This window comes from Cylas formicarius, unplaced genomic scaffold (genome assembly GCF_029955315.1).
Source record: "Cylas formicarius isolate icCylForm1 unplaced genomic scaffold, icCylForm1.1 PGA_scaffold_7__23_contigs__length_41026272, whole genome shotgun sequence".
NCBI classification, from domain to species: domain Eukaryota; kingdom Metazoa; phylum Arthropoda; class Insecta; order Coleoptera; family Brentidae; genus Cylas; species Cylas formicarius.
The window spans coordinates 38,347,820-38,360,158 of record NW_026844352.1 but is presented as its reverse complement, the minus strand read 5'-3'; the positions used below and the strand labels follow the sequence as shown (position 1 = coordinate 38,360,158).

At 35.6% G+C, this 12,339-nt stretch overlaps 1 protein-coding gene across 1 annotated transcript in view; it reads left to right on the top strand.

Moving 5' to 3' along the window:
• LOC132705521 (amyloid-beta-like protein) overlaps nucleotides 1–12,339 on the top strand; it is a 91,489-nt gene that overhangs the window by 49,626 nt on the left and 29,524 nt on the right. Inside the window, exon 2 of the mRNA XM_060676132.1 lies at nucleotides 2,587–2,787. Coding sequence (XP_060532115.1) covers nucleotides 2,587–2,787 — 201 coding nt within the window. The remainder of the gene's footprint in view (nucleotides 1–2,586; nucleotides 2,788–12,339) is intronic.

Genomic DNA, 12,339 nt, shown 5'->3' with positions numbered 1-12,339 from the left:
GATGTATCTATGCGTCAAATAAAAATATTATGAGTGACAGAGTACAAAATTCTACTACTAATACATAAACAAAAAATGTCCTATATTTCCACCTTTTTGAAGGCGGATACCAACAAATCTGTATGGCTGAAAAGGGCTCGACACGTTCACTTTTTTAAGACTATAGCCAACCATGATTGCCGTATAAAATGCGAAAGTTGTATTGATTTATGAGAAAACGGAGAACTGTAGAAAAAATCTGAGTACGCCACTGTATTCGCCGGAAAAAAAACCTAATAATATTTTTATCCCAATTCAAAATTTTCATAAATAATAGAGTTACGGACAATTTTCTATAGGGGGATGTCGCCATGCAGTTTTAACCATTCAATGATTCTCAAAAATCGACCCCCTGACATGTAAGTCGATTTTGCGCTGTCTAGTTCAGAAATGTGTTTTTCTTATTAAAACACTCCAAATTAAACCACCCTGTACACTGTGGCCCGCTTATCTTAAGACAGTTTTTCTAAGAAAAAAAAAACAATTGGACTAAGGTGGCTTTTTTATAAAAGTTCAGATTTTCACGAAATTATATATTTTGACAAACATTTGATAAACACACGGTGTTGTCGAAACAATTGTCATGTCAAAACATATAATTTTGTGAAAATCTGAACTTTTAGTTCATATTTATTTTGAAAAAAGAACAAGTTAAAACAAAAACAATCGTACCTATTTTAAAAACATTTTCAATTATATTAGGTGTTTCATAAAAACTTTTTTTTTCTATGAGATGAGAAATTCATTATAATTTTCCTTACCCCTATTAATAGTTTTGTACACTGTGGCCCGCTTATCTTAGGACACTTTTTCTAAGAAAAAAAAAACAATTTCAAACAAATATAATCGTACAGATTTTAAAAACATTTTCAATTATAAAGTTGTTCGGAAAGTCATTTCGTTTTTTCCCGTCAGAGAACTTAATTACGTTTTTTCGAAACCAACTTCACACTTAAACCGCATAACCATTATATGTCTTGAGAGCTGATATTGCAAGGCTTGTGTGTGAAAAAGTTCTATTAATTCTACGCAGTAGTTTTTGGTTGGTGCCCTTTTAAATATGGAGAGCAATAAGCAGCATTTTCGTCATATTTTACTTTTTTACTTCAGAAATGGTAAAAATGCTGTCCAAGCGAGAAAAAAATTGACGAATGTGTATGGAGAAGGCGTGTTAACAGTACGCCAGTGCCAGAACTGGCTTGCAAAATTTCGATCCGGCAATTTTGATGTCGAAGATGCACCACGGTCTGGAAGGCCGGTCGCAGCTGACAAAGATGCGATAAAGGCATTAGTTGATGCAAATCGGCGAATAACCACACGAGACATCGGTGAGAGATTAAATTTGTCGAATTCGACTGTTTATGGCCATTTATGCCCCATGTCCTTACGGAGCGAAATTTGTGTCGTCGCGTTGACGTGTGTGATTCGCTCCTCAAACGTCAAGAAAATGATCCATTTTTGAAGCGGATTATTACTGGGGACGAAAAATGGGTTGTATACAACAATGTTAAACGCAAGAGGTCATGGAGCAGAAAAGATGAACCGGCTCAAAGCGTGTCAAAAGCCAACATTCACCAAAAAAAAGGTGATGCTCTCCGTTTGGTGGGATGTCAAAGGAATCGTTTTTTTGAGCTTTTGCCGGACAATACAACGATTAATTCAGAAGTCTATTGTCATCAACTGGACAAATTGAATGATTCACTTAAAGAGAAGAGGCCCGAATTAATCAACAGGAAGGGTGTAGTGTTCCACCAGGATAATGCGAGACCTCACACAAGTTTGGTCACTCGCCAAAAACTTTTACAGCTTGAATGGGACGTACTGCAACATCCACCATATTCTCCAGATCTGGCGCCTTCCGACTACTATTTGTTCCGGTCCCTGCAAAATTTTTTGGATGGCAAAACCTTTACCTCAAATGAAGATATCAAAAACCACCTGAACAAAACTTTTATGAGAGGGGAATTATGTTACTGCCAGAAAGATGGCAAAAGGTGTTGGACCAGAATGGCCAATATATAATTTAATAAAATATTTATTCATTATACGAAAACTGTCTTTCATGTTCCCCAAAAAAACGAAATGACTTTCCGAAAAACCCAATATATTAGGTGTTTCCTAAAAACTTTTTTCATTGTATTTGATAATAAATTCATTATAATTTTACTTAACTATACAAATTACAAAAATATATATTAAGAGCTTTTTAATAAAGAATTAATATTTATTGCTATTTATAAATTTTTTAAGTATTCCTGAGTATCAACTAATCGACAACTATGCTACGGGGAAAAATCATTTAACAACCGGATATCTCATGGTTGGAAATAAATTTTATAATATTATTCATAATGAAATAAAAAATATTATTAGCAAAATATTTTCACAAATATTATGATAGTGCTTATGCTGGTTTTCTTCATCTCATGTTGAAACATGAAGTCGTATATTAATACATATTTAAGGCTAAGCTCAGCTCAAATGCAAACGTAATATTTTACAGTTTTTTCGACTGCAGCCGATGGTGATAACCGCTTTGTTTCGCAGGGTTTGGACAACAGTATTAGTTCGGGAGGCACCGTGTCACATTTTGAGCCACAAGTGGCGATGCTCTGCGATGCCGGTCTCCATGGACAAGAAGCTTACCATCCTAAATTCATGACGGAGCAAGGCGAGTGGTTGTCCGACTTGTATTCGAAAGCAGCCTGCTTCAAAGACAAAATGGATATTTTAAATTACTGCAAAAAGGTAAGGGTAATTTTGGCCAGCCTATATGCTAAGGCAGAGAGTTTCGAAAGATCGCGTGCTAAAATGTCAATGTGAAAAAAACATCTTTTAAAAGAAACTTGAACCAAAGTAAATGTATTCCAATATGTTTAAAAAAAATCTCAAAAGTTCAAAAAAAAACCTTTTAATTTTCGGAATAATTAATAGAGTAAAATTAATTAATAATATTTATCAGGCAAGAATAAGTCATATAAGCGTGTGACCTAGCTGTTCATTATTCATTTCACTTTTATATCGAAGATTTGATTTGAAAATTGGATAAAAAAAAATTAAACTGTTGTCTTTTTGCTTTTTCCTTAAAAAAAAAAGAAAATCGGAATTTTCAACGATGCAACGAAAAGTTTACTAGAACTTTAGAGCATATCGAAAAACATAGATCTTTTATGAAAATCATTTTTAAAATTCTTCAGTAATTCATAAGAAGAAATCGATTTCATTGGAATGCAATATACAAAAAATAGAAAAAAACAAAAAATCTTTGTATTGCATTTGTAATTTCGTTGTAATATTACATTAATCCACTTGAGACTTCTTAAAACCCTTTCGGAGAAGAAGTCACATCGTCATATTCACGTTGTGTCAAAACTTCAAAATCGAGTAAAACGTCAGGATGTGAATTTCTAGCGCGTATATCGACGTAGACTAAGGGACGGGCGACATTTTAATCGTTTGTCGAGGGAGGAAGTCCGCTTAGGATTTGATCCGAACCCGAAATTTAAATGTAAATCTCCCTGCTGGTCGCTTCTATCCGATATAACCGGCATCGACCACCAGTCTCCATTATTAAACGCAAATCAAGCTTGTCGCGGGGCGGTTAAAAGCTCAACCGCCGAGGAAAACTCTTGTGTAGTTTGAACTTGAGCGAACAAATATTTAAAATGATTTTCTTTTTCAACGGGATATCGACTTCTTCGACGTCCCGGATTCACAGACGGAACTAGAGCGACGGCAAACACCAACCTCTAGAGACTTGGAAACATCATTTAATCGAATGCAAAGGGAAGAAAGGGGGGGATGAAATACAAAAATCCAGGTTTTTGAAGGAAGTGCGCTCGCGTTTGCGAGAAACGCCTTTCTGTTCCAAACCGCTCTCTCAAAAGAAAATTCTTTTTAAATTTAAACGAAGCACCATATATCTAAATACCTTATCGTGTTTAACTACTGCCTCTCTACCACTACCTATCGAATCATGTTTTTTCGTAATATTCTTTTTTTCTTATTTTCGTATATCCTATCGTTTTTTTCATTTGTTCCTTCATCGTAGGCGTTAGGTTTATCCATATTTTATTTTATATTCGTCTTTTAACGTTTTTTATTTTATATTCACGGCTCTCTAGATGTCGATAGGCTAAGGTATTTCGTAAATGCTTAATAAAAACGAATATTGTTGCAATTAAATTAAATTTTCTCTCTGACTGTCCGTGATCGTATACACTAAACTCTCGGCGAAGAATGGAAAATATAGGGAAAGAAACTCACCGAAGTCCGTTTTTCCGCAACACCCGATACATTTGAATTCGCATATACCGGGTTTAAATTTCGTGGGTTTACCGACCGACGCTGATTTTCGACTATCATAGAATGGTTTTTAAGGCCGTGTTGCCGAGCGCTTCCCCAAACATATAAAAATACAAATAAAATAAAACAAATTCAAATCGGAGCACACACAGATAAATATACGGAACGCTTAATTATAAAAGTTAAAGAAAAATTCGTTTAAAGTTTGTCAAGTTGGCAAAACCCGGTTTAAAATAACTAGTTTAGATTAGGTAGATTAGTTAACTGTTAACAATACATGTGACTTGAGAAATTGAAGAAAATATTTTTGCATTGACATGCTTTTCAACTAACCAAAACTAACCAATTAATTAAAAATCTTTTTAAAATCAATCACTCGTTTCGATATTGTAAATTACTATATTGGGTCTTAAAAACACTGTACAAGCGGTATGAAAATTTGGTTTGACGAGTAAACAGTATGTCAAATTGGTATGCGTTCTACTTACTTTAATCTAATTTTAATTTAATGTGCCTTTTCACAAACCCTATGGCATTTTGAACGCTTGGTTGCAATAGTTTTCTGTGTGATACAAAAAGATTAATTTTTGGTCAAAATAAGACCCAAGTTTTGTAATAACATCAACAATTTTTACGATTTTTTAATAAAAATCTGGCAGTAAATTAAATCAGTGGCGTGCGTTAAACTTTCAGTTGAGTAATTTCGATCTAATTTAGTGTGAATGTCGGTATTGGTGTATAATCAATACCCGTCCGCTCCTAATAATCAAGTTAATTATCTTCGCAGTTTACCTCGTCCGGGGAATTTCATTGGAAGCAATCGTTGCCCATCCAGACAATTATCGTTTGTTTCAAAATTTCGCGAATTCCGATCAAATATAAACAGCCAAGTCGGCTCCAACCTCGCGGTAAATCAATCGAAAGCCCGAACGCAAACCAATAAACAACCATTTGCGTAGTGTTAAGTTCCAAATTTGCATTGGAAACCGCTAAATTACCACACTGCGGGCAAGTTCGAACCCCCAAACTGTCACAGGTCCTAGAATTCCTATTTCCTCCCCCGTACATAAGTAATTGCCCCATCGGGAAACATGCGAAGGGAAACGATGACTCAGTTTTGAATTGCTAACGTCGCTAGGGTAGAAAATTGTTTTTGGTACAATGTGCAAGTTATTTTCCAGGGTTTTGTTTATGGGACATTCAAGATAAGAGTAACGAGCCAGTTGTATCATTTACAATCTATTTACAACACTGGTAATTGTTAAACGATTAACATAAAAATGTTTCCGCGACACAACAAAACAAAATAGTTTCATTTTCACAGCAGCAATTGTTCATTTAATTTTTTCAGAGCATGATGTGAGGGGTTACATTGAGGGGTTTCTTGTGAACAAGTAACCGCAAACTCGTTTCCGTAAAGTAATATCTTGAAATTTTAAGAAAGCTTCATATCCGCAGTATTTGATTTTTTCACAACTCCAGGTCTCAGTTTACCTCAAGATTGTTCTTGATTCATGATAGCAAAAACGTCTCGAACACAACTCAAAATATTCAATATAGAGCCAAAAGTACAGGAGTGCACGTCCGTATATTCTTAAACCAGAAACATATATACACAGCTTTCTAGCACTACAATATATTTTCCTGCAGCAACAATGCTCTAGTCTGCTAAACATTTTCTTATGGCTGGCCATGAGGCGAATTAGAATCAGAAAAGTCGCTATAAGAGTTTGATTGTCGATAATTTATAAACATTTGCATTACAACTTTTGTATTTTCCAATACATTTATAAAGGACGCCTATTCGGAAGGTGGGACAAAAAATTGATTCAGTTGTAGATTGGGAAAGTTACTTTCAAAACGAGTTGAACAAGTATTCTATCATGTCTATGCTATGTTTGTCCAATTATTGTCGTTAATTTCGTCATTAAATTGTGATACCAATATAGACATTTAGGCAAAGGACGGGTGGGTGAAGAGTGTTACTTTGAGAACCACATAACGTGGGAGAAAATTATTAATTAGAAAAATACTAAAATTTTCATCAACTTGAAACACTTTTAGAGATATGCGAACCACATCAATGCAATGACATATGCTTTCAATTTGTTTACATAGCCATTAAAGGACACTTTGGAATTCAAACCGCCAAGTGCTTTGCAAATTTCACAGTATTGTGGCATCAGTCTTTATAATATTGGGTTGTTCGGAAAGTCATTTCGTTTTTTTTGGGGAACATGAAAGACAGTTTTCGTATAATGAATAAATATTTTATTAAATTATATATTGGCCATTCTGGTCCAACACCTTTTGCCATCTTTCTGGCAGTAACATAATTCCCCTCTCATAAAAGTTTTGGTCCTTGCTGGCAAAAAACTGGTTCAGGTGGTTTTTGACATCTTCATTTGAGGTAAAGGTTTTGCCATCCAAAAAATTTTGCAGGGACCGGAACAAATAGTAGTCGGAAGACGCCAGATCTGGAGAATATGGTGGATGTTGTAGTACGTCCCATTCAAGCTGTAAAAGTTTTTGGCGAGTGACCAAACTTGTGTGAGGTCTCGCATTATCCTGGTGGAACACTACACCCTTCCTGTTCATTAATTCGGGCCTCTTCTCTTTAAGTGAATCATTCAATTTGTCCAGTTGATGACAATAGACTTCTGAATTAATCGTTGTATTGTCCCGCAAAAGCTCAAAAAAAAACGATTCCTTTGACATCCCACCAAACGGAGAGCATCACCTTTTTTTGGTGAATGTTGGCTTTTGACACGCTTTGAGCCGGTTCATCTTTTCTGCTCCATGACCTCTTGCGTTTAACATTGTTGTATACAACCAATTTTTCGTCCCCAGTAATAATCCGCTTCAAAAATGGATCATTTTCTTGACGTTTGAGGAGCGAATCACACACGTCAACGCGACGACACAAATTTCGCTCCGTAAGGACATGGGGCACCCACACATCGAGCTTCGAGGTTAAGCCCATATCCATAAACAGTCGAATTCAACAAATTTAATCTCTCACCGATCTCTCGTGTGGTTATTCGCCGATTTGCATCAACTAATGCCTTTATCGCATCTTTGTCAGCTTCGACCGGCCTTCCAGACCGTGGTGCATCTTCGACATCAAAATTGCCGGATCGAAATTTTGCAAACCAGTTCTGGCACTGGCGTACTGTTAACACGCCTTCTCCATACACATCCGTCAATTTTTTTCTCGCTTGGACAGCATTTTTACCATTTCTGAAGTAAAAAAGTAAAATATGACGAAAATGCTGCTTATTGCTCTCCATATTTAAAAGGGCACCAACCAAAAACTACTGCGTAGAATTAATAGAACTTTTTCACACACAAGCCTTGCAGTATCAGCTCTCAAGACATATAATGGCTATGTGGCTTAAGTGTGAAGTTGGTTTCGAAAAAACGTAATTAAGTCCTCTGACGGGAAAAAACGAAATGACTTTCCGAACAACCTTATAGCTATATCCAATAACACCTTTTCACTTTCAAAAAGCCACTTTTCTCACAAAAAGTAAGCGAAACAAAACGTAATACAAGACGTACTTGAAATCCGTGATTAAAAACTCGCCTACATTGGCCCAAGCGTTTATTCGTTGAAACACTAAAAAAAACATTTCTTACATATCACATCGCTATTGTTAAAAAAAGAACAATTTGTCATTTTATGGGCCATATTTAACTCAAAATTACCCAGGCATTTTGCTAACTTATATTTAATTGAGTTTCTAATTTATTTAATATACTTAATACACTTAAAAATTATACACTTAACATTATATTTGCATCACGTTACAATAGACACAATGATTAATCTCTGGCCCTTATCTGACATCTACTCGCAGGAATGATGTAAGATAACTGATCTAAGTACTTATCCATCTCATCATCGGTTAAGTTTGTTAATGTTTACTGAAATTGGATGAGTAAATATAAGAAACATTCTCTAAAAATATGCATTAAAAAACTGAACCTCTTTGGTGTGGTGAACAAGTTACTTAAAAGATACCACACATCAGCTTTGCAGCAGCAATTTTCTTAAAATGAAACGATCATCTTGAAGCGAGAATCTTTCCAAAACCTGCCAGATTTTCACCACGAAGAATGATGCGAATGAACGACCATCGAGTATCCCATCAGCCTCTTCCTACAAGAGGCTTCTAACTACGTCATCGCATTTTTCTTAAAAGAGCCAAAAAAAAACTATAAAGGAGCTACCCCAAAAAATCACCGATTCTAAAAATGAAAGTGTTTAGTTTTCGATTCTTTGGATAGGTTTAATCGAAACATCGAACCAAATTTTCAAAATTTTTGTTTATGTGTTTTGGTTTATTTTCGGTTACAATTTATTTGCTATAGTTTCATTTACGCGCTTGCGATGGGGCAAACGTGTCGGGAGATTCCCCCGTATCGACCGCCGACCGTAAATAGAGACAACTACAGATGAGCGGTATGGTAACTCGCGAACGGGATAGCGCCGGTAATTTATATTCTCCGAACGAAATAAACGCGCGAGGTACATTTGTTTAAATAAAACTCAATTTGCGCAAAAAATACCCCCGAGAAAATTAGGACGAACAGCAATTCGCGCAGAAAGTATATTCATTAAACAAATTATGCGCTTTACGTCGTGAATAAATGAACCAACTAGCGCAAAGCATATGAATAATATACAGTGTGTCCAAGATAAGGATGCACAGCATGGGGATCTCGGAAACTATAAGAGATACAGTGTCGGTTAAATTAGACAAAAGTTGCGCATTTTGATACCGAACAAGATCCCGTTTTACAAATTTGAAAATTCCAAGCCGTTCCGGAAATATCCGAGAAAAACCGAAATATTGCGATTTCGTTTTTATTATTTTTTAAAGCTATTTGAAAAGATATGAAAAAACGGAAAACACTTTTCCATTGCCACTTTTTAATCTCTCCAAATTGACGTTAACAAATTTTCATTACAGCGTTTCGATTCCATGGAACCACCATCAACTTTGATTTTTCTTATGGGACGGAAAAAAAGTACACACAGTATTAGGTTGTGCTTTTCATTGCGAATTCAACGATGTACGATACAATACGGTTACTTATGTTTTTATCCAGAAAAATGGCTTTTTAATACATTTCTAGTATTTTATTGTAGTAGGCCATGAGATCCGAACGATGAAAGGCAAAAGAAAATGGTTGACAAGTTCGAGTTAATGTGTTTATTTATTTACTAACTCTAACTGTTCATTTAACATAACAACTAAATCCAACAAGTTAATGAAAAACAAATTCTATAACAAATGCTCGAATAAATGACCTCCATTTTCTAGGCATAAGTACGCCCGTCTCACGGTAGACTCCAAAACACGACTTAACATTTCAGGAGTAATTTTATTAAACGCTGCTCGTACTGATTGACGTAATTGTTCCTCGTTGTCAAAACATTCTTTGAATACCTCATTTTTTATGTAGCCCCATAAGAAAAAGTCCAAGGGAGTTAAGCCCGGGGACCTTGGAGGCCAAGGTGTTTCACTGTAAGTCCCAATGTATTTTCCATCAAACCGTTCAGTTAAATATTGGCGCACTTCTCTGGAGTTATGGGCTGGGGCACCATCTTGTTGGAACCAGCAGCCTTGCACAGCGCCTAGCGGTAAATCATCTAAGGCATCTTCTAAATCGTGCCTCAAGATGTCAAGGTACCGCTCGGAAGTTAAGGAATTATTATAGAAAATAGGGCCTATAATCTTGCTACCAAAAATCCCACACCAAATATTAAACCCAAAGCGAACTTGATGTCTGGATAGTCTATTAACACGTGGATTTTGTTGCGACCAATAGTGTGTATTGCGCCTGTTATAAATACCGTTATTGGTCACCATACTTTCATCAGACCAAATCACTTGGAAAATTAAAACTCTCATCACACATCCTGGTATACCACTCACAAAAATGTCTACGTCGTTCGTCGTCACCCGGTTTTAATCCTTGACATATTCTGAATTTGTAAGGCTTAAATTCATTTTTCCTTAAAATAAACTGAGCTGTAGATTTAGCTACCCCATTCTGGTCTTCAATTTCTCTGGTAGAAGTTTGTGGATTTTCGATAACAGATTGTAGAACAATGTATTGGTTTTCTTCATTGGAAGATTTTTGTCGGGATAATGCAGGCTTCTTAAATGATCCATATTCTTTCAGATTAAATAACAAACGCCGAAAAATACTCTTGTCAGGTTGTCTCCGCTCTGGGTATTTGTTAGAATACATACGCTCGGCTTCCACACAATTTCTTTGGCATCAGATGTAGCAAGACAGCATATCACATTTTTCTTCGTTTGTAAAATTACCTCCCTCCATTGTAGAACAAAATAAATTAGAAAAAGACAACAACAATAAAAATACAAAAACAATAACTAAAGGAATAAACTTATGATCGACTGATAACAAAGACAAATAACATTAATGTGTCATTGAAATTGACTGGATGTCATTTTGTCATGGCCTACTCCATTTAAATGCTGAAATGTATTAAAAAGCCATTTTTCTGGATAAAAACATAAGTAACCGTATTGTATCGTACATCGTTGAATTCGCAATGAAAAGCACAACCTAATACTGTGTGTACTTTTTTTCCGTCCCATAAGAAAAATCAAAGTTGATGGTGGTTCCATGGAATCGAAACGCTGTAATGAAAATTTGTTAACGTCAATTTGGAGAGATTAAAAAGTGCCAATGGAAAAGTGTTTTCCGTTTTTTCATATCTTTTCAAATAGCTTTAAAAAATAATAAAAACGAAATCGCAATATTTCGGTTTTTCTCGGATATTTCCGGAACGGCTTGGAATTTTCAAATTTGTAAAACGGGATCTTGTTCGGTATCAAAATGCGCAACTTTTGTCTAATTTAACCGACACTGTATCTCTTATAGTTTCCGAGATCCCCATGCTGGGCATCCTTATCTTGGACACACTGTATATAGTTTCCAGGATCACGTTGGTACGTGTATGTAGTTCCATTGGCGCACTTCTCATGTAACAGTTGCGTAATAGGGTGTTGCTCTCTAATGTTACGCAATCTGAAGTGTAGTTTTCTTCAGGGTCCGCGATTGCCTTCTATTTTACCTTGGATAAAAACATAGCCAAGGGAAGACACCGTCGGTTCTACAGTGTTCAGCAGCTCAGCAATTCATATCTGGAAAAATGGTAATGTTCTTCGCAGCAGGATGTACTAAAGATTTGACGGTTCCAACCTTCGCCTTGTCTTCGTCGTAATCTCGCTTTTCGTTAACCACAAGCTGAATGATCTCCCATATTTATGTTCACAAAAAAATTAAATTTAGTCACATTTTCGTAAAATGATCAACAATAGTATTAATAATATGCTTTAATAAATGAACAACTTTAATGCATAAGTTTCAGGGAAAAAACGGAAACAAATGTGCTTATCAGTACTTTCAGACCTTCCCGCCAGCTGGCACTCAAATATTTCAATATTAGTTATGGCTTTTAGCACTGAAGCAAGCAAACAAATGCTTTAGTAACACATTTTTTAATCTTTCTTTTGCATTACTACGATAGTACTGAATTTGTTTGACAAGTCGAACGCTGATTGTTTCTCTATGGTAAGAATTTACTTGGTTGGCTTTTCATCAGTCATCATAATCACTTCTGATTTTTACTGAAATTCAGCTCTTTTAGTAAACCTCTTCTTACTGCAGCACACCATTTATTTCTCCAGCAAATAAATGCCTCGTCACTTTCATGGTAGTTTTTAAAGAGAGTACAGTGTGAGAGATCGCTTTTAGAAAGTTCCCAAACAAAACCTTTTAGCTTTATTCCAATTTCAAATAACGATCAGCTTAAAAAATAATTTTCTATTATTTTCAACTTATAGAGACTCGGGGTCCGTGATAACTAGGATAACCGATAAACTCCTTGCCGTAGCGACAATAACGGAAATGTCTGCTCTTTGATATTTTATGTTTATTAATTCAAAACAC